The sequence below is a fragment of the Dipodomys ordii genome, unplaced genomic scaffold (genome assembly GCF_000151885.1).
Source record: "Dipodomys ordii isolate 6190 unplaced genomic scaffold, Dord_2.0 Scaffold90, whole genome shotgun sequence".
Classification (NCBI taxonomy): domain Eukaryota; kingdom Metazoa; phylum Chordata; class Mammalia; order Rodentia; family Heteromyidae; genus Dipodomys; species Dipodomys ordii.
This window is the reverse complement of record NW_012267306.1, coordinates 2,785,304-2,807,634: the sequence shown is the minus strand read 5'-3', so window position 1 is coordinate 2,807,634 and position 22,331 is coordinate 2,785,304. Positions and strand designations below refer to the sequence as shown.

Genomic DNA, 22,331 nt, shown 5'->3' with positions numbered 1-22,331 from the left:
ATATACTTTCTCCATTTGTGTAGGTTATGAATATTTAGATCAAGAAGGCTCAGTAAATTCTGGAATATTCAGTGAAAATTCTCTGACAGTGATGTTAATTATTGTAAAATTTTGGAACACAGGGTCAAAGAAAAATACTACCAAAAGGGTCAGGTTTATTACTACATGAGATGAAGAATGCAGAGTCATTATACTTCCCAAAAGCAAAACCACAAAGAAGGTGACTTTGGAATAATAGCTTGAAATTTTGGATGTAAAATTATTTCCAACCCAGAGTTCTATACAAACTCTGGATATGTGAAAGTAAGTTGATCATTTAAGTTGCGTAAGGATTTGAATTTTTTTCATACCTTAAATCCTTCTCAGAAAACTCTTGAAAATGGACTCCACTAAAATTCAGGCAATCAAAGAAGGAAGAGACTATCAATAGACAGAGTCTATGACAGAAGACAGGTTGAGGAAGACCCCTGAAAAATTAAGGGACTGAAAGGTGACAGGTAGGCAAAAGACTGGGAAATTTTCTCTCTAGTAGAGACAGGTTCAAAGTCTCCAGAAGACATTTCAGGATGAATATAAACTAGCCAGGCACCAGTGACCCATGTCTGTAACTGTAGCTACTCAAGAGGCTGCATTCTCAGGTGTGCCTGAGGTTTGACGCCAGCCTGGGCAGGAAACTCTTACCTCCAAGTAACCATCAAAGAACCACAAATGGAGCTGTCATTTAAGTCGTAGAGTGGTAGGCTTGAGCAAAAAGAATTCAGGGACACTACCCAGGTCCTGAATTCAAGCTCCAGCACCAATACCAAAATATGAACATAAAAAATACACAATATTTTTGAGCTTTTTTCCCCTTATTATATATATGGAAAAGAGTTTGGTGCTGAATTGGGAAATAACGAACCAAAGAAAACTAAACAGAGGAAAGCAAACCATCAAACAAAAGGTCTAGGTCACTTCTAAGGTCCTATAAAAATACATTTACACAAGGGGAAAACATTTATAATAAGCTATATGATTAATCTGTTGTAAGTAACATTTACATGATCATAATTTAAACATGGAATGCTGATGTGATTAAGAATAACACAAAAATCACTTTGGGGAGGATGGTACTGGGGGTTGAACTCAGGACCCCATGCCTATAGACACTCTACCATGTGAGCCTTATTTTCAAGGTAGGGTCTCCCTTTAAGCCTGGGGCTATCCTGAGCTGATCCTCCTACCAGTGCTTCCTATGTCAATGGGGATATCAATAGATGCGCAGCAGTGCACCCAGCTATTGTGCTTCTACCGTAGCTGGGATAACAGATAAGCACCAGGGCACCCTACCTTGGTTGAGATAGAGCCACTGGAACTTTTATATCTGGGTTGGCCTTGAATTCTGATCCACTTATCTCTGCCTCCTAAGTCACTAAGATTACAGAAACTGACCCACAAAAATCACTGTTTTCAGAGCTCCTGTGATACCATTTTCATTCTTGGGCCAGCATTTCCCAGATCATCGATCATTCTGGTTCCAAATTTCATAGAAAATATATTTCAGGACCATGGAAATGAGCCATTAAAGAGCTTTCTGGGTCCTTGTCCAGTGTTTTCTTCCCTAAGCCACATGACGGATACATTAAATTACTCTAATGAGCTTGATTTATTGTGACTTTATAAATATTCAGTCATGTAGGTTTATCATAATTTTCACATTGAAGATAATAGTGATATCATCTCTGAGGTTATGGAAACTGAAAGTAGATGCAGCCTGTTAATATTTTGTGTTCCGGTGTCTGAGCTGCAGAGGTTGGGTGCAGACAGCCCTTATTACTGTGTTGATTTCTGTGGGAGGCCACTCACCTAATTATTCATTGCTGTGCCCTCACTGTTTTGTTGAGCCTGAGCTCTCCTCCAGGGTAACATTTAGGGTCTGCATTGCAGCTGAAATTATTCTCAAAGAAATCAGACTATGACGGTGATAGATGTCTCATGGATATTTTTTGATGCATTAACATTTTTTTCATGGGGTGATATTTATGGTCACATAAATCTATGAATACAAAATGAAGGGCATAAAATAATATTTACTCAGTGAACAGCTGTTCATAATGCTGTGTGGGATCTTAGTTTAAAAAAAACCAGTTGAGATGAAATAAGTCACTAATAGTTCTACCAAAATTTGAGGCAATCTGAAAATTAGGTGAGATTAGCTGTTACTTTTAAAACACCATATAATTTTAACAATTCTGATGCTTGGTGTTTGGCTAAATGATCATTATTACATGATCAGAATATAATGAATCCCGGATATTTGTTACAGTGGTTAAAGGATAAACATAGTTATCAAATTATTTTCCTCCGAAATTTGCCAGGCTGCATTAATTTGCCACATGATAATACACAGAAATATTTTTAACATTTTAATAAATGTACGTATTTTGTTTTCATTTCATATATATTTGTTTACTGTAAAGCTTTGTATATCATGCACATAAGATGAGCAGATTGTTTCGTAATGTAATTTTGGTAGAATTTCAAGCATTATTGAAGAGTAGAAGCTAAAAAATAATTTCACAGTAAAACATGAAATAGCTTGTTTATATTCTTTGTGAAATATTTGTGAAAAATTTATCTCTTTTTGAAAGCTGACTATTACTTATAAGTACTAGTATATTTAATGTTAACTGAAATTCTTAGAATCAGTTTTCTACTTTGTTTTCAGAATGTGTCTATTATCAGTTTGGCACTCTGAAATAAATGTTCTCTATTAACTAATGGCTTGTTTCTAAGCATTACATCAATTTTTGACAAGTGAGTAATTTTATCAATTATTTGGAGGGCAATTTGAAACCTGAACAAGAAGCCTGAGGACATTGACCTTGCTATAAATATTTGTGATGATTAAAGGCATAGCAGCCTGTTTCCAGAACATGGTAATTGGTTATATAGGAAACTTTAACTTTATTTGAAGTAGTTAATGTTTTCAACTTTTATACATTATTTGGTTCTAATTATATTTAGATTTGCTTGACCTAGTCAAGTTTAATAGAAACTTAGTTTGTGTTTTTAAATTTTTCTGTGAGTAGCAAATTGACTATTAAATTTTTTAAAATGACCATGGCAGTCTAAATTTCCTCATTTATCCAGTTTTCATGTACTCTTTAAAAATTGATAAGCATGAGATATTGAAAATTAAGGTTCATGAAGGAAGAAGAGATTAATTGATGCTGTCCCCAGCTGATGTCCTGAACTGTAGATGCTCGCATCTTATTATCATGATGAGATTGAATCCACTGTGGTTTTATGCCATGCACTTCTGTTTCCATGGTATAATTCTTTTTCTAGAGGACTTCCTGCAAAATTACATCTGCAGTTTCTTTTAAATAATTGAGAATAACCAAGGTAATTTTGAACTCCTTTCTTTATTCACCACCATGGGAGCAAAAAACATTGGGCTCATTGCCAAATAAACGCCACAGAATAATTTGGTACAGGACAGGACAGGCCACAGGTATGCTTCTCATTGGCTGCCTTTGCTGTGTACTTACATTGATAATTTTGTATGGTTCACAAATGATATTATAAATATACAAATGATTCTTGGCAGAAAAAAGATTCCCTACCCCTGACAAGGATATAAAATCTTATTAGCATAAAAATGATTTTTACATTTCATCTCAGTATATATACTAATTAAAAAGACAGGAGTTTTATTTCAGTCAAAAAGTTGCTATTTTACTCTAGTAGGCCAGGCGACAAACAGGAGTAAAACAGAGAATAGTGTTATACCAGACGAAGATTGTCTTCTACAGATGGCACAAAGAATTGATTCCCAAATGAGACTTCCTGATGTTCGGCTAGGAAAATCAAATGACACATTCTTCACTGAATCTCCCATATAGCTCATAATGATTTATCAGTGTGCATTACTGGGAATATTATAAAGCCTCTCCTAATTCTGTATGTTAGGAAATATGAGTATTTCATAAGGCTATTAAAGAGAGATTTAAAAATTTGACAACCAGTGCCTGGCAAGGCTTCTTCTGAATGTTTCCATCCTAACTTTTATTTTTTTTGGGGGGGGGGCGGTTGTGGGGCCTGAACTCTGGGCCTCAGCTCTTCAGCTCAAGGCTAGTGTTCTACCACTTGAGTCACAATGCCACTTCCGGCTTTTTTTTTCTTTTTGCTTATGTGGTGCTGAGGAATCGAACCCAGGGCCTTATGCATGCAAAGCAAGCACTCTACCACTGAGCCACCTTCCCAGCCCCTCCATCCTAACTTTTTAATGAGAAGACAATCTTCTATATCTAGAAATTGAGGGAATAGTAATAGAATAAATGTGAAATTCCACTTACCAGTTTACATCATGTTAGATATTGAAGAGAGCTGAGAAGAGACTTTTACAGTGAAGATGTAGAGCAGCATTCAGTGGTTTAGAATTTGTCTTTTGAATCCTTGTCACCATGTGCTTATCTGCTTGCTAACTTTGAAGGCAACAAAGGAACAAGGTCTGCTAATTAAACATTATATACCTCCTCAAAGGTGCGTTAAAAATACAGATTGAAAAAAAAAAGGTTCCCAAAGAAAGATGAGCCTACTGATAATTTTCTTTTTGGCAACCTGGACAGCTGAAGCCTACCCTCTTGTCTTTAAGAATTTCTATTCAGCTAAGAATACTGACTATTTTTTCAATATTTTTTTATTGTAAAGATAGTCTACAGAGGGGTAACAGTTACATGAGCAAGGTAGTGAGTCCATTGCTAATGAAATCGAAATTGTTACTCCCTCCTTTGTTTTTCCCCTGACCAACTTTTAAAGGGAAGTTTGACTCAGTCTTCCTCACATTCTTCCTCATATGTACATATCCTAATAACTTGAAAACTCTACTATGTCAACTTTCAAAGAGCTTGGCAAAGGTATGTTTTACAAGCTCCATTTGACTCCTTGTTCACTATGGGTATCCCCGTCCTGGAACAGCACTGTGCTTGTTATCTACCATGGTGTTGAATAGAAAGAAGAATGGATAGGTGAAATGAACCCCAAGATAAGGACTCAAATATTTTTTCTTTCTTGCTATTGTTTCTAATATATTTATAAGATGATTTCTTTGTTGCTTTTATGTCCCTCCCCCACAGTATAATCCCTGTTTTCACTGTATTTGATGTTGTTATAGTTTGGGGAGGGGAAGGGAAAAATCAAATTGTTTAAATAGGGATACAGGTGGACCCATTGTAACAATGAAATGTGCAAGACGTTATGTCCAACTTTACAACTTTGGCGGGGCGGGAGGTGGGGGGGGTAAGGAGGAGGAGGGCAGGGATGGTAAAGGCAAACAAAAGAGGAGGCAACAATGCTTGATAAGAAATGTACTCATTACCTTGCTCATGTAATTGTAACCCCTCTGTACAGTATTTTCACAATAAAAATAAATGAATAAGAAAATAAAGCAAATCCTTCAGACTTTGAAGACCAGGCCAAAAAAAGGAAAGAAAGAAAGAAGAATGCAATGGAAAACCAACTGATTTGGTAACCTTACAAAATGGGAAGTAGTTATTTCCTCAAAAAGTTGCCATGTCCTTCAGAAAGCTACCAGTTTTAAGGAAAGCATATTAATATTACAAGACCTTGGAGATATTATTAGAGTAACTAAAAAATAGGAAACACTAGGTATCCCAGGGTCTCGAGGGAATGGACTGAAGAAGTGGGAAGTGGAACGGAAGAAATCAGAAAGGGAAGAAAAGTGGCATGACAAACTCCCTCTGGTATTCAGATTATCTAAGAGCTGTGCTTAGATGAAGTGCTTTGTGAAAAAGTACATGTGTGTCCTGGTGCTCTGAAGTGATTTATGATTCTAGCACACTCAATACCTTTAAGTATGACCAAGGTGACCAATTATATCATGATGTTGAGTATGTAGGTTTTTATTTCTATCTTCTTTATACCTGGTCTAATTACTATGTAAGATTCAGCAGAGACAGCCAGTGCTATCTCATGTCTATAATCCTGGTTACTCAGGAGTCTGAGATCTAATTATCACAGTTTGAAACCAACCTGTACAGGAAAGTCCATAAGATTGTTATCACCAATTAACCACGAAAAAGCCAGAATCAGAGCAGTGGTTCAAGTGGGAGAACACTATCCTTGAGCACAAAATCTCAGGGACAGTGCCCAGGCCCTGAATTCAAGTCCCAGGACAGGCATATACACGCATGCGTGCACACACACACACGTGCACACACACACATGCAACAAATTCAACACACTGAATTATAGTTATTATTTGTGAAATTGAAAGCATTTGGATGGGTGTGTGCTTCATTGCATTACAAATTAGGGCTTAGTATTTGCATTATATATTTTGAACTCAAATAGAATGAATCATGATGACTGATTCTGTGGTGTTTACAAATGAAAGGTCTCCTATTACAATAAAATTATTATCCAATACACATTATAAAATATTCTGATATTCATGAGATATCCTGGGGACTCAAAGTCTCTAATTATAATTTTAGAAATTTGCATCTATGAGTAATGCTTGTGAAGCCAATGTATTTTTAAATGGGGTGGTGTCACATGTAGACGTTGGTATTATCTAGATATTAGCTTATCTGCCAGTATCACATTTGTAGCCATGGCTCCTATAAGTTATAACTAATTTATTAAAATAGTATACATAATTTGGGGGGTTAGTATTCTTCATTATAGTGTTAGAGTAAGACAAGTGAGTTCAGACTAGTACTAACTCTTATTTACTATGTATCTCTGTCTAATTCACATAATTTCACAGGACATTCATTTCTTTATCTGTGAAACAGATCATAATATCTACATGGAAGGGTGTTATTAGTATTGAATTGTATAACACATACATAGTAGGTAGCACAAGGTATATCTTCAATAAATGGGAGATAGTACAGCCATGCATTTCTACTCATAAAATTATGAAATTATATAAATATGAAAATGGCTATTATTAATGTCGAAGTCTCAACTACTCATTTTCTCTTTTCTATTTTAATTAGAATATGTTAATAGTACAAAGAAATTTTATTGTATTTCCATATATGTATACGGTATACTTTTGTCAAACACATAACCCCTATTATTCTTTCTAACCCTACTCTCTTCTTCAAACATTGTGAAAGTGGGTCTCATTAGTCTATTTTTATACTTTTACCTTCTCCTTTTAATCTTGCCCTCACATAGGCCCTCATCCCAAGTAGTTCCCCCAATTTACACTAGTATTCTTTTGGAGGAGGCTAAACTTTACATATGTGTTAGAAAACTCAATATTTTCTTTATTTCATTTATTTTACTTACTTTATTTCACTTGATTATTTTCAATCCCATCCATTTTCTGGTAAAGACATGATTTTCTTCTTTTCTTGACTGTATAATATCTCACTGTGTATGTATGCATTTCCTTTATCCATTCTTCAGTTGATAGACACCTAACCTGATTACATATTTTGCCTGTTGAGAATAATGGTGCTCTCTATGAACATGGATGTGCAGTTATCTCTATTATATGTAGACTTGCATTCTTTCAGATTTAGGCCCAAGGATCATGCTGTCTCTAGTCTCAGTATTTCAAGGAACCTTCATAGTGATTTGTAAAGTGGCTCTACTAATTTGCATTTCCACCAAAGGAAAAGAAAGGATTTCTCCTCCACTCCATCCTCGCCTACAATTGTTCGTTTTCTTGAATGAATTGTACCTAAGATGAAATAGAATCCCAGTGTAGTCTTGATTTGCATTTCCTTTAAGGCTAAGGATTCAATCAGTCGTTTTCTAGATGCCAAACCTAAGATAACAGAGATGTGAAACTTAGCCTGCAGTCCCCTGTACTCACAAAGCAATCCTGGACATTCTGAAAGGAATATCTTATTTATTGAAAACCTGAAAGTTGTTTACTGTGCTCCACCTCAAATTATGTGGAAACCACATATTGAAGAATTTTATGTATTTCTGAATCTGTATGGAACCTAACAACTCTAGATTTTGAGAAACAGGGTATATTTTATCTCACATCTTTAGGCCTTGGGTGAAAGTTTATAAAGTCGATAAAGCTCACTGTACATTCCAGTAGTTCTTCTGAGTGGTAAGAATAATATATGAAGTCCAATGGTGTTTGCCTTTTACCAACTTCCTTTAACAGTTTTGTTGAAATACCTAATTGTGATATTTTTTCACCTATTCAAAGTTTAAAAAGCTGCAGAAGGACATAGGTGAAATATTAAGAATAAACCCAAGAAAAAACATAACGTAACACCAAGAATTTGAAAGACCTTCCTGCATGAGATGGCAAGACAGTTGTCAAATGTAGATCTATGCTAACAAAAGGATCTCTTCTCAACATAGCATCACTTTTTAAATCGTTTGTCACCAGTATTTTTAATTGCAGAAATTGGACATACTCAAACTAGAATGTGAATCTTCAGTGGTCATCCTGTTGTATTCAGAGGACTCTGCTTTTATAAAGGTTCAGTAGAATATCCCACAGGGACAAAGTGCTCTTAGGAAGACTTTAGGGCTACTACACTAGAAATACAGGATGTCAGGTTTTATATTATTAAATATTTTTTAAAATAAATTATATTTATTTCTTAAATTCACTACATGACCTTGCTTTGATGCATATTATTTCTAAGATTTTAAATATAAAGCATAGAAATTCAAAACCACGTGCTTATTCTGTGCTAAGTAAGGCTTTTACAAAGTTGAGTTTATTTGCTAATAAAAGCACTTTCGTTATTGGGGTGTGTAACTTTATTCATCCATGCAGCTAGTAAACATCAGTCTGATTTATGATAATGAGATGTAGTGGAAGGTTCACAAATATTGTATGATGATGGTAGATGACTTTGGGTAACTCTGACTCTTTTAAAGCTTTAATTTTCTCATATGTTCAAATGGGAAAGGAAATGACAAGACTATAGATCAAATAGATTAAGTTCTGTATTTAAAAGTACTTGGAATGGCTTCCAAATTAGACTGAGACTTCAACTTCATCGTATTAGCCTTATTTTTTTTTGTTTTTCTTCTTAGTGTCTGAGATTCCTCTGATGTTTTTCAACTTTTATAGAAAAAACTGATTCGTATTCTTTTTCTGTCTTATCTTCTCATAGGTGGTCCCTCTTATGTCCCCAGTATCCTCTTGTTTTCCACAGAAGATAAGGATAGCTTGTTGGTCATGTTTTACATGACAACCAAGAAAAGTGACTTTCTCAAAAATTTAAGTGGTATAGTTAGACACTGTAGACAGTAAGAATAGTGCACCAACATTCCATTTTACTTAGATGCTTTCTCCTTAGTACTTCCCACCGCTACTACATGCAGACAATCACATGTTTCAGTGGGTCTTTTATTGTCTTACCCTTGCCAATATTACTTTTTTTTTTTGGTTGGTCGTGGGCCTGTACTCTGGGCCTGGGTGCTGTCCCTCAGCACTTCAGCTCAAGGCTAGTGCTCTACCACTTGAGTCACAGCACCACTTCCCCAATATTACTTTTATGATGATGATTAATAGTTTAACACATTTATATATTACCTTCTTTTGTTTTATTTTTCTTCTTCTGAATTTATATTATACCTGTTTGTGTTGTCTTCTTAGTTCCCCTTCCTTGCACAAGAGCTTTATTATTATTTTAGCTTCTGTTTCAGTGAATGCTTCTCAGATCTCTTTTTAAATTTTATGTATGATGAATTCTGTTTTCATAGTGGCAAGGTACCAGATTCCTTTTCTTCTCTCAGGCTACTTTTCCTACAAGGCAGGATCAATCCAAATGCTTCTTTGCTGTTAGATCTTCTTCATCTTCATTGACTTTAAAGTGAAGTCACTTTAAGTGGAAGTGAGCTCTTTGTGTATCTGTCATGCACAAAGCTCAGGGTAGAGACCATTTCTTACCTCTAGTCATTTTTTCATCCTTCTTGCTGAGGGTACCTGCAACATATGCATTGTAAATCACTACCCCAGTGAATTTACTCCATGGGGATTTGTTGTGAATCTAATTTTCTGCATTGTTCAAAGAGCTAATACCATTTGGGGGCTTGTATACACATAACTGGAGCATGTAGTTGCATACTTTCCTAATACTCTTTCCTAATCTCCTTTAACATGGTATCCTGTTTGAATAGCTTCTAGAGTAGCAGAAGGATTATATATTTTCACTAATTAGCAAAGGCATTAGAAGAAGAAGAGCCCTCTGGCAGCGTTGGGTCTACCCACATCTGCACTTCGCTGCTAGAAAATTGAAATGTAGGGTTGATTCTCTATTCTTTTCTATTTTATCTGCTAGCATCCAGATGTCTCTAAACTTGGCTCAATAATTCTAATATTGATATTGGAGCACCATGTACTATGTACCAGGGTGATAGGGTGAACAGCATACTGTGATAGCCCAGTGCAGAGGCCACACTGATAGCCTAGCAGAGAGCACCTTGCACAGACCTCTGGGATGGAAATTGAGGGCTGGAGGCATTTGTCAGGGAAGGCTACAGGAGGAGGGGATTCCTGAGGAGAGACCTAAGGAATAAATGGAGATTAGTAGGCAAAGGATAAAGAAGAGTTTTCTGACAGAAAAGAGGTGGTAACACAGGAACAGAATTAAAAGGCCTGGTGCTCTGAGTGTGGGCATGCACAAGGTTACCTGTAACTAGGGAATGCAGAGTAATAATGACTGCATACCCAGTGGGAATCAGTGCACAGCATGGTGGCCTGGGAGACCATGTGTTATCTGGTCCCTATATCTCGTCCTTCCATTTGGAGGAAGCACCTTCTAGGTCACACTTCACATACTTGTGTTCATTTACAATCACAATTCCTATAGTAGGGTGATTGGAATCAAACTAGGTTTGAGCTATGGCTCTGCCATAGAATTGTGTGATCTTAAGCTGCCTTCAATTTTCTTAGCACTCTGGGAATAATATTAATGCATCATTAAAATTATCTGAGCTTAATTGAGATGGTGCTCTACAATGCACATTTTGGCATATGGTAAGTGTTATATGCTTGTTAAAATACTTTGCCATGGCTAAGTATCTGATAGGTCCCAAAGCTCTGTTAGCATCCTGCAGAATCCCAAACAACTTTCTTTCCAAATGTTGGATTTTGAAAGTTTGTTATGTAGTCTGCCTTGTGTGTGTATGTTAAAACTATTGCACATACAAAAGATTTTATATGCCATTTTTTTCCATCTGAAGTAAAGAGTTTGGATTTTCTCAGAAGTTACAATTTTTAAGGTTCAGGATGCAAGGAGTATTGGACATAAGGAATGAGGTTGGAATTGGCTGCTGTTTGTTCAAGTACTAGAAGGGTTAAGAGAAGTCCAGAGAATGTCTGCCTCTGCAGGCTCATAAGCACATATTTTAATCCACACAAACACAGAGCAGAGTTGCACTTTTGGGTACTTAGACTCTAGAAATAATCAGGTATTCAGTGCCTCATGTATGTTAATATATACAAGAACTTAAAATGAATTGATCCTACTCTTATTTCAAGATATCATCCCTATAATAATGTGCACTTGGCTTTTTTTTGGGGGGGTCCGGTCGTGGGGCCCGAACTCTGGGCCTGGGCACTGTCCCTCAGCTCTGGCTAGCGCTCTACCACTTGAGCCACAGCGCCACTTTCGGCTTTTTTCTTTTTTCTTTTTTGCTTATGTGGTGCTGAGGAATCGAACTCAGGGCCTCAGGCATGCAAGGCAAGCGCTCTTACCACTGAGCCACCTTCCCAGCCCTGCACTTGGCTTTTATAGTCTGTTCAGGCACCTCACATATGCTAGTATCTAGGACCCTCAAGTAGTTGTTCATACTTTCCCTTATATGTTCCAGAATCCTTATAACATTTTTGTCTTTAATTCCTTTAGATATTCCTGGAAGCTCCCTTTTGATAATAGCTGGTGATGTAGTGTAGAATATATTGATGGCATTTTAAAGTAAGAACATTTGATTGTACTTTTGTTCTAGGAAATTGACTTTTTAAATACATTGTACATTAGAATATATTTAGCAACTAAGTTGCTTTACTTTTAAAAATTTTATTGTCAAGGTGATGTACATAGGGGTTCCAGTTATATGAGTAAGGTAGTGAGTACATTTAACCTCATTTTTGTGAAAAAAAATTAGAAACCAGTGAGTCAAACTTTTTGTCATCAATATATCAATATTTGAAAAAAATAACAAAAGCATTTGATGTATAAAACTTCACAGAGAAATTATTATTGTAATTATATTATTTTTGAATCCTGTTGTCTCTGTTTTATTTCCTTTTTCTTTAGGCTAGCCTGCTCTGTAATTAGTAAAGGTGCATGTTTGTCTGATAGACAGAATCCTAGTGTGTGTTGGATATATGTACAAAAGTAGTATAATTTTTTTTTTTGGGGTCCGGTCGTGGGGCCTGAACTCTGGGCCTGGACGCTGTCCCTCAGCTCTTCAGCTCAAGGCTAGCGCTCTACCACTTGAGCCACAGCGCCACTTCCGGCTTTTTTCTTTTTGCTTATGTGGTGCTGAGGAATCGAACCCAGGGCCTCAGGCATGCAAGGCAAGTGCTCTACCACTGAGCCACCTTCCCAGCCCAGTAGTATAATTTTGAGGTAATATTATTGGAACATATGATTACTGTTGTTTTAATTATTTTACATCTTCTCATCTTTTAGTTTCTTTTTAAAGCATGCTAATTGGTAAATTCATGGCTGCCATATTTATGTCATTTTTAGGATATTAAAACATATATACATATAAAGTTGATAAACACTTCTGTATTTTTATTCTTTACAGTGTTGCATGTAGATTTTTCTTTCCCTATTAGATGTCATTTTATACCTGCTGAAATAAGATATTACAGATCATTGATCTTTTACATTTGCTTCGTTTATAAAACATAGCTTTTAGATCTCTGGCTGAGTAAGTATTATTCTGGGTTATTCTAACAAGTTGTTAGAAATACTCAGATTTATTGTTCAGTGGATTAGGGATTTATGGGCTACTAATGCAAATTCTGTAATGATTTGGTAGGAACATTAGTGGTGGGTACCCATTTCACTAAGTACAGTCACTTGGTAGACCGGATATAGAGGGTGGCATGTATCTAAATTTACATTTAACGTTGTTCTTCTTCCCCCCCCCCCCCAGTTGTTTTTATTTCAGTTGCTGCGAGGACTGTCTTACATCCACCAGCGTTATATTCTGCACAGAGACCTGAAACCACAAAACCTTCTGATCAGCGACACGGGGGAGTTAAAGCTGGCAGATTTCGGTAGGAAAGCAGTTAATTACCAGTCTATTTTGTCACACTGTGAGAATACCAGGCAGATGGTGGCACTGGAGTTGTTTAGATGCGCTTCTTCTGTCATCATAGATCCTGGTAAAAATACTGCTGCATAGAGTAATTCTTTTCTACCTTTTCTAACAATGCATACTCTTTTTTGGAGGTTGTAGGGGTCTTAAATAACCGGAGCAAAAATTATTTTCAGATACATTGTCAAAGGAAAATCAGTAAAATTTTTGGCACAAAGTACTCAAAGAATTTTTCATTTTGAAAACGTCAATCTCATTCAAAACTGAATAGTATATCACATTATCTAACTTCAAGTATCAGTATTTTGTCAAAATTTAACGAAATCAAAGTGAAACCTCTGAACACATATAATTTATCATTTTCAGTAGAGTTCCTTGTCCTAAAATTTTAATTACTGAGAAATCAAGGGATAGTTTAACTTTTCTAGAAGTCACCGTTGTTTCAGTTTTTTTCCATAATATTATAAATACTAGACATTTATTTGTATTTAAATGTGAGGTCTTAACTAGGCCCATGATAAGTCATTCCTTCTTTAGAAGTTTTTCATATTGCCCTATTATATTGCATGCTTTTCTCCAGACAGGCTTGTGAGGATCCAGAAGGGAGCAAAAACTCGCATCTCTTCCTTCCTTGTATTCCTTGTCTTGAACAGGCTCTGTCCTACCAGCCATCATGTTCAGACATCATTCCAGCACTAGGGGATGAAGCCTGATAGCAGCATGATGTGTTGACATCCATTGCCTCAATTATTTTTAATACATATTCTGATTAGAAATTTGCTCCATTAAGAATGGAATTAAAATATTACCCTTGGGACATAATATGCCTGAGTTTGAGATGTGGGCTTTAGCTGAAATATGATTATCTTCTCCGACTTGAGCCCTCAACAAATAAAAGCAGACAAGAAATGATTATTTCTCATTTCAAGGTTAGTAGATTGTTAAACGAATGCCTTTGGAATGAATGTGTTCAGCTTGTGTATTATTCCCTTCCAGAAATTAACTAAAGCAAAAGTGATTATGATTCATAATATACTGCAAAAGTCTGTGGTTTGTGTTCATCTACTAGGTTAAAAATAATTAAAGTCTGTATGTATGTGTTAAGAGTTGCTTTTTGCTAAATCTGTCATCAAGATTATAGTAAGTAGCTAGAGGGACAGTCTTTTTATTATAGGATAGAAATAATGGGAGAGCAGGTGGGTGTGGGGGAAAGTTCTCAGTTCCTCAAATTTAAGATCACTACCTTTACTGTGAGTGTATTTGGTAATTGTTAAGTACCAGTAAATTTTAAAAGAATTTCAGTCTATAAATCATTTGTTGTGATAATTATAATTTTGAATATGTAATTGTATTCAATATATTTTGTATATTGATAAATCATGTTTTTAATAAGAGTAGGATTATATGTATGCATTGAGGGTTACATTTAACTTTTAACATGTTTTTAAATAATAGCCAGATAAATTGATCTTAAAAGTCTTGTGAATCTTTAAACTTGATATTTGATCATATCTTGATCAATGTCACCCCTTCCAACATCATCAACCATCCCTCCCCTCCCTACCCCTTCCCTCACTCGAAATTTTGTAGGATATACATTGGATTCTTCTCTGCCTTCTCTCCATCTTCTCCTTTTCATTTTTCTATCATTTTCTCTTTGAAAAAAATTACTTATAACAGTATAAAGAAGGCATTTCCATTTTGGACCCAGATTTGGCCTCTGTTCCAGTCCTTTATCAGTGACTATTTTAGTCTGATTATTCATAATTCTGGAAAGAAAGTCTTCTACTGAAACTCTGTGTAGTAAATTCTACCAGTGCTAGAAAGCAAATGTTTTAGGGCAGTTGATTCTTCAGCCCATACTGCTCTATGAAGGGTTGTGTCTATCAGCTTCTCAGTGTCATGAACCAGTTCTCTAGCTTGGACTGCTTGCTTGGCATACATCCTGTTCACAGAGTGTAATGAGCAAGACTCATTTGCCAGCTGACAGTTTCTTCCAATTAATTGTGCATTATTTTTTGTTTTAATTTAAGACATACAATTAACTGTGATTTACTATGTTTGGGCATGTGGGCCTGAGACAAAGGAAACACACTAGAAACTGTAGAGAGGCTAAATAGTCAAAAATGGGATGGCACTAGCAGAACAATTAGAAACACAGGTATTAATTCAGAGTTTGCGTATGAGGAGGAAGAGCTGTAGAAATCATTTCTCTATGTGAACAATATTATAACATTTTGATTAAAAGAAACAAATGTATTAGTGTTTGTATCTCCCCTGCTACTTTCTTATTAGAACAATATATTGCAGAGTAATAACTAAAAAATTATTAAGCCTTTTCTTGCTTTAAAATTCTTCTTTCATTGTCTCCTTAACTAATTTAGGGTATAATATCTTTTTTTTGAGAGTGCCCTGAGATTCAAAGAGGGTTAGAAGCTAGCCCAGGTTTAGTCATACAAAGATCTGTTGCAAATACTTGATCCATATCCTCCAGTCTCAGGTGGCTCGAGCTCTTTAATTTTACTTTATTTCCTTGTAAGGCAGACCAATTCTCTAGTATTAATCATTGTAAGTATGTTGTTTCTTACATATAAAATATAGAGAGAGACTGCACTAATTATACTACTATCAGTCAATTGCACTAATGCATAAATGTATCAAATAATTTAAAGAATATTTTTGTCTTTTTACTAGTTCAGTAGTTAAAAATGAGTTCATCCTTGATACTCGGCAGATTTTGTCCCCTGACAAAGTAAACTTCACAAAAGATGTAGACAATAGTACATTTATTTATTAAACAGAATTCTAAATTCTGAGTGGTCAAAATGCTTTAGCTGCTTTTTCCTCATAAGCAAAGTCATAGTTAAGTATGTAGTCAAGCTTTATTTTCTAGTCATATTTGGAATAAGTAAATTATACTTGATTTTTAATGATGGTGTCTTTTGTTTCCTAATAGAAAGGTTTGCTTGGCTTGGGTATGATAAAGTTGAGTAGGGGCTGCCACTCATTTCTTAAGTGAGGAAAAATATTTCAAGTCCTTTAGCCAACTGATATTGTCACCTTCTTGCTCTACTCCATGTGTACTGTGGTACAGCCAGACCCAAACTCATTCGCTTATCAGAGCCAAGTAAAAACTTGGCCTGGGATGCTGCTCCTCCTGCTTCTTATCCGCCTGCTTCTTACGTTGTATTTTCTCATCACAGGGGGAGAGCTCATGTCACCTTTCCCAAAATAGAACTTCCTATCAATCACCCATCTTCACTTCTTGGGTAGAACTTCTGGTACACTGATTATTCTATTCACTTTAAAATTTATTTTTCCTTCAGATACTTGATTATAAATTCTCAGAGTACAGAAACTTGTCTTGTCTTGCTCAGTGTTGTGTTACCATGTCTAGAAAGAACGACATAATAAATACCACATCATTGTTGCTCAGTAAATATTGGTAATATGAGTATGAAATACACATGACCAAACCAATTCTCAGTCTAAAGACTAATTGAATTTCTGTTTTATTAGCTTTAGCAAACTAGAAATTTGCTGTCTTGTCCATGTACAATTTGCAGTTCTCTCTGTGCAGATGGAATCGAGTTCAAGTTGTTCTGAGCCTTGGACTGCTTTGAGATTTTTACATATAAGGCCCTTTGTTACCCTCTTGGTATTTACTGTGATTGTAACCTTAGGTTGAAGAAATAAACATCACTGAGTGTATGTAAATATGCTGAAAAGATGCATAAAGTTTGAAGTTTACTGTGCAGTCTTGAATCATTTTCTAGTTGAACTGTTCTTTTTTTTAAAGTATGTTTTTATTGTAAAAATACTGTACAGAGGGGTTACAGTTACATGATTGAGGTAATGAGTACATTTCCTATCAAGCGTTGTTACCTCCTCCTTTGTTTTTCCCCTACCCTCCTTTCCCTCCCACATGCACAACTATACCCCCCTCCCCCCCTCCTCCCTGCCTAAATTATAAAGTTTGTTTTTCAACATAGTGTCTTGTACATCTCATTGTTACAGTGGGTCAACCTGTATCCCTGTTTAAACATTTTGTTTTTTCCCTTCCCCTCCCCAAGCTAGAGAAGTGTATATACAAGATGCAGGGCACCGACATCAAATACAGTGAAAACAGGGGTTATACCATGGGGGAGGAGCATACAAAAAATCACATGGTACATTATAAATATGTTAGGAACAATAGCAAGAAAGAAAAAAAAACACTTGTGTCCCTATCTTGGGGTTCATTTCACTTAACATCATCTTATCTGGTCATAGGTACATAGCTTTTGACCTTTTCTGCTTGTCCCAGACATATACTAGTTATTGCAAATAAAGGAAATCATAGGACCTATGTTTCAGAAAGAATGACATCGCCCCATTTGTTAGGAAATGGAAAGACTTGGAAGAAATTATATTAAGTGTAGTTGAACTGTTCTAAGCAGTCTATAAGTGGATACCAGTTTATTACATTCGAGAAATCAATTATCTTTCCTGAGGCTTAACTTTCTGTGGGGAGGGGATTGAAAAGATACTGTCTAAGGTCCTTTTACTGCTGGCCTTATGTATTGGACATTTCTGAAATTATTAGCCTGTTTTCTAATGACCAGTTATTTGCTGGTCTATTTAATATACTTAATCAGTGCTATACCATCCCTCCCTAGAATCTGACTTTTGATTCTATCTTTTACAAATTCAAATAGATGTTATACCTTTATCATATGCAATGAGAGCACATTGAAAGAAAATTGTTGAGTTACTCTAGGAAATGCATAATTTCATCAAGTACTTAAAGTTTATTTGCAGTATACTAGTATGAAAACATAACTGTATTTTTCTAAGTAAGATTAAAGAAAAATAGATGAAGCTGTAAAATTGCAGCTTCCTTCAGTTCATGTAAAATTATGCTGGAATAATTAGTATTTCCCTATTTTAAGGTTCATGTTATAACCATATAAAATGACAACTGGGTTAAGTATACTCTTGAAAAAGAGAAACTGAAAGTTTATAATACAAGTGTTTAAAAGTCTTGTCTTTCTTATTGTCTTTTCTAATGAAGGAGCCAAGTTAAACAGCTTTGTGTCTTTGAGTAAAATTACACAAGTCTCTTGAAACCATCAGAGCCCTAAAACATTACCTTCCCAATGTTGATAATTTACAGCTCCAGGTTATGCCTTGACTAGATATTACAAAGGCAATTATTGTAAATCACAATTTAGATTAATTTAAAGAACACACAAACATAGTTTATTTGGTGTACGTTCCTTCGAAATCACATAGAAAATACTAGGGAAGAGAGGGAAATTAATTTTTTTCAGATTCAAAGTAGAGTCTGATTCATTTGGTAAATTTAGAATCTGTAGATAAAGAGCTGTTGCTCCCAAGGAAACAAACTTTAAATAAAACTTTAAAAAATACTTACATGCAAAATTTATCACCAGAGTTAACAATTTAAGGCTACTACAGTTTTTCTTGTAACAATTTGTTTTAACTTGTAGGCTCCTTTTTAGAGCCAAAGGGATTCAGTCTTACTATAACTTTGTTATATCACATGTTTTGTAAATAATTGATTTACTGAAAGAATCCTTTGGACAGTATAGCCCATAAATAGTTTTAATGCAAGGTTTAGAGAGTTGCTTTTATGTAGATCTGAAAAGAAGAATATATTTAGAATAATTGAGAACCCAGTCTGAGATACAGAAAGGGCTATTCCCTATACCTTCATTTTTCTTTTTTTCCCCCCATGCCTTCATTTTTCTAATCAAGTCTATTGAAACTGTAAATGAAAAGATGCATGTTTTAATCTATCCAGTTCTCCAATATTACAAGTTGAATAAATTTTTATTTGACCTGTAAACTAGACAGAGTTTCTTTCCCTAAATCCAGTACATTCAAAATGTTGGATATACCCATCCTTCCTTTTTCTTCTTCCTCTGCCTTCTCCTCCTCCCCCTCTTCTTTTCCCTCCATCTCCTTTCTTCAAGAGCTTTGCTTTTGTTATTTAGGTCCTCTGACACTTGAACCATTCTTCCAACAATATTCTTGATTTTAGATTCTTTTTATACATAGGGATCTTTTCCCCTATACTCTAACTTAGACTTACAATTTCATACATAGCTAGGAACACAGGCATGCTGATTTATTTATGGATATGGTTGGAGGGAGAGGTAACTTTTTGCATATTTTGGTCTCGGACCCTTATCTTTTCAGTTTCTCTCTCCATGTAACTATGAGTAAAAACTGTAGTTTTAAAAAGGAATATTGTTCCTTAAAATTACCTTATCCCTGTTCTTGAAATCATCCCTTAGTTCCATCAGTTAAGTCTTGTTTGATATCCTGTTCTTCCCTCCAAAAGGTTTTTGTTTTCCATTTAAGAAAAATAACAGTGGTAGTGATGATGATGTCTCCTAGTTATAGTTTATATATTTTTTACTGTAAAGATACTGTACAGAGGAGTTACAGGTACATGACTTAGGTAATGAGTACATTTCCTATTGAGCATTGTTACCCCCTCCTTTTTTCCCCCCTACCATCCCTTCCCTCCCCACCTCCCCAACTTCTCCCTCCCTCCCACCCAAGTTGTAAAGTTTGTTTTCAACATAGTGTTCTGTATGTATCCTTATTTTAGCATATTGTTATTTACCTTCCCCTCCCCAAATTAGAAAAAAATGTATATACAAGATGCAGGGCACCAGAATCAAATACAGTGGAAACAGGGCTTATACCATGGGAGAAGAACATACAAAAGAAACAAAAAATCACATAGTACATTAAAAAAACAGCAACAAAGATAAAACTTATTGTGTCCCTATCTTGTGATTCATTTCACTTGGAATCATCTTATATGGTCATATGTACATAGCTTTTAACCTTTCTGCTTGTCTAATGAGATTATCCTAGATGTATACTAGTTATTGCAAATAAGGGAAACCATGGGACTTATGTTTCTTTGGGTCTGGCTTACTTCACTTAATCTAGTTATATTTTTTATGTTTTGTGTTATCATAATGTAGCATTTGCCAAACTCATTAAAATACTAGATATTATGAGGATTTTCCTTTTGCATAAATTTTATTTTTAAAGTTTTAATCTCAAGGCAGCATTGAGCAGAAATGACAGAGTTTCTGTATGCTTCATTCCATATGAATGTAGCCTCCACCAATACCAACAACTAGCAGAAGAGTTTGTTATAATTGATGAAGCTGTATTACCTGTCCATATTGGTCAAAGTAACATACTATCATTGTGTCATCATTCAGAATAGTTTCACTGCCCTAAAAGTCATCTAGATGAATTTTTAAAGCTTTCAGTGGAAAGATAAAGGATACATATGAACTGCAACTAATATGAATTTATGAATCAATGTAACATCTCTGTTCAGTCATTGAAGCAGAAAGCAATATAGTAGATGGTGTTGATTGCTGAGAATAGCAGCATCAAACTCCATGGAAATGAGGAAACTTAAAAGACTGTTACTTCAATTTCAGCCAAATCATGCATGTGAGATAATGCAATATCTTTAAATGCAGAGCACAGTGCTACAAATAGGAAAGATCCTCTTTTCTCCACTGCTGAGGAATATCTCTGGACTGAGAAATTTCAATGTGCTAAAATATTGTGGGCTTCCCCCTACCCCTGTACAGATTGAGGGAAGATTTTTCAAGCAGTAAATTAGATAAGTAATGTGGGATGTGAGTAGAAATATAGTCTGTATCCTAAGGTAGTCTATGACTGGAAACTTAAGGGCAAAGCATGGTGACCAGAGGGGAAGGATGGCAGATGGTAATACGAAGGGTAGGAACTACACCACACACCTACTTGCCCGAAGGCAACAGTGATTATACTTGAACATAAGTTGTGTGACATTAGTTGTGAAAGACGAAATGTAAAAGGCTGTTTAGACATGCTTAATGTTTCTTCTTCATTGATCATCCTCCATCTCCTGCTCTTTGTCATCTAAGAAGCCAACCAGACAGTGCATTACATATATCAATATGCATGATTTATGCTAGGATCTTGGGTGACAGCAAATGAATCATTGAAGTCTAGTGCATGTGTTCTCTAGAATCAGTATTGTAAGAAAAAATTCTAGCTACTGTGGGAAAGTTGAGATATGTTATAACTTCAGAAATTTAGGCATCCAGTAAAAATATTGTGGTAGTGGATTTTAATTTTTACTTTGATACTTTGAATTAAGTGTTGGTTTTATTTTCTTCCTTTGTTCTCTAAATATTTTCAAAGATAATTACATCTTAGTGAATAGAGTTGACTATTGTATCTTTGCATTCCCCACCTGAGGATTTAACCATCCATAGATGCGAAAAATTTAATTAAAAATCATATTTATTCTGAACGTGTATAGACTATTCCCTAAACATGCAGTGATTTATATAACATTCATACTATATTATTATAAGAAACATTAAAAATGATTTAAAGTATAAAGGAAGGTTGGCATAGGTTATATGCAAATAGTATACATTTTATATAAAAAAATTAGCATCTTCAGATTTTGGTGTCTGAGGGGATTCCTGGAATCCCTTTAGCATAAAGAGATGACTGTATAGCAGTTTAAAAGATGCTAGATGAGAAGAATGCACTCTTCTAGAATGTATGCTATTGCTGTTAACTATTGATGTTTGTGTTCTCTAAATAGTAAATCCTGCTGCAAGTATACTTGTCGGTTGTCAAGTATCAGAGAAATGGAAATGTGAAATTACATTGATTTTAGAAGTATTTAGTGGCTCATTGCTCTGTAAAACTGAAATTTTCTTAGAAGAAAATAATGTAAAGGACCATTGCAACTTGTTTTTCTAGTACTTTTTTGGCAATTTATTTCTTAGAGTTATGCTAGAGTTCATTTTTTTTATATTGAAATACATTTCTTTAATTCTTAATATCTTCAGGGTTTCTTTTTTTTAATTTTATTTTATTTTATTTGTGAACATACTGTACAGAGAGGTTACAATTGCATGGGCAGGATAATGCGTACATTTCTTACCAAGCATTGCAGCCTCCTCCTTTGTTTACCCTTCCCATCCCTTCCCAGCCTC

At 35.3% G+C, this 22,331-nt stretch overlaps 1 protein-coding gene across 2 annotated transcripts in view; it reads left to right on the top strand.

Annotated features, from left to right (window-relative positions):
• The window catches only part of Cdk14 (cyclin-dependent kinase 14), a 413,243-nt gene that overhangs the window by 140,797 nt on the left and 250,115 nt on the right, over positions 1–22,331 (top strand). For both annotated transcript variants that reach the window (XM_013026092.1, XM_013026093.1), the window contains one exon: positions 13,120–13,243. In XM_013026092.1, coding sequence (XP_012881546.1) covers positions 13,120–13,243 — 124 coding nt within the window. The remainder of the gene's footprint in view (positions 1–13,119; positions 13,244–22,331) is intronic.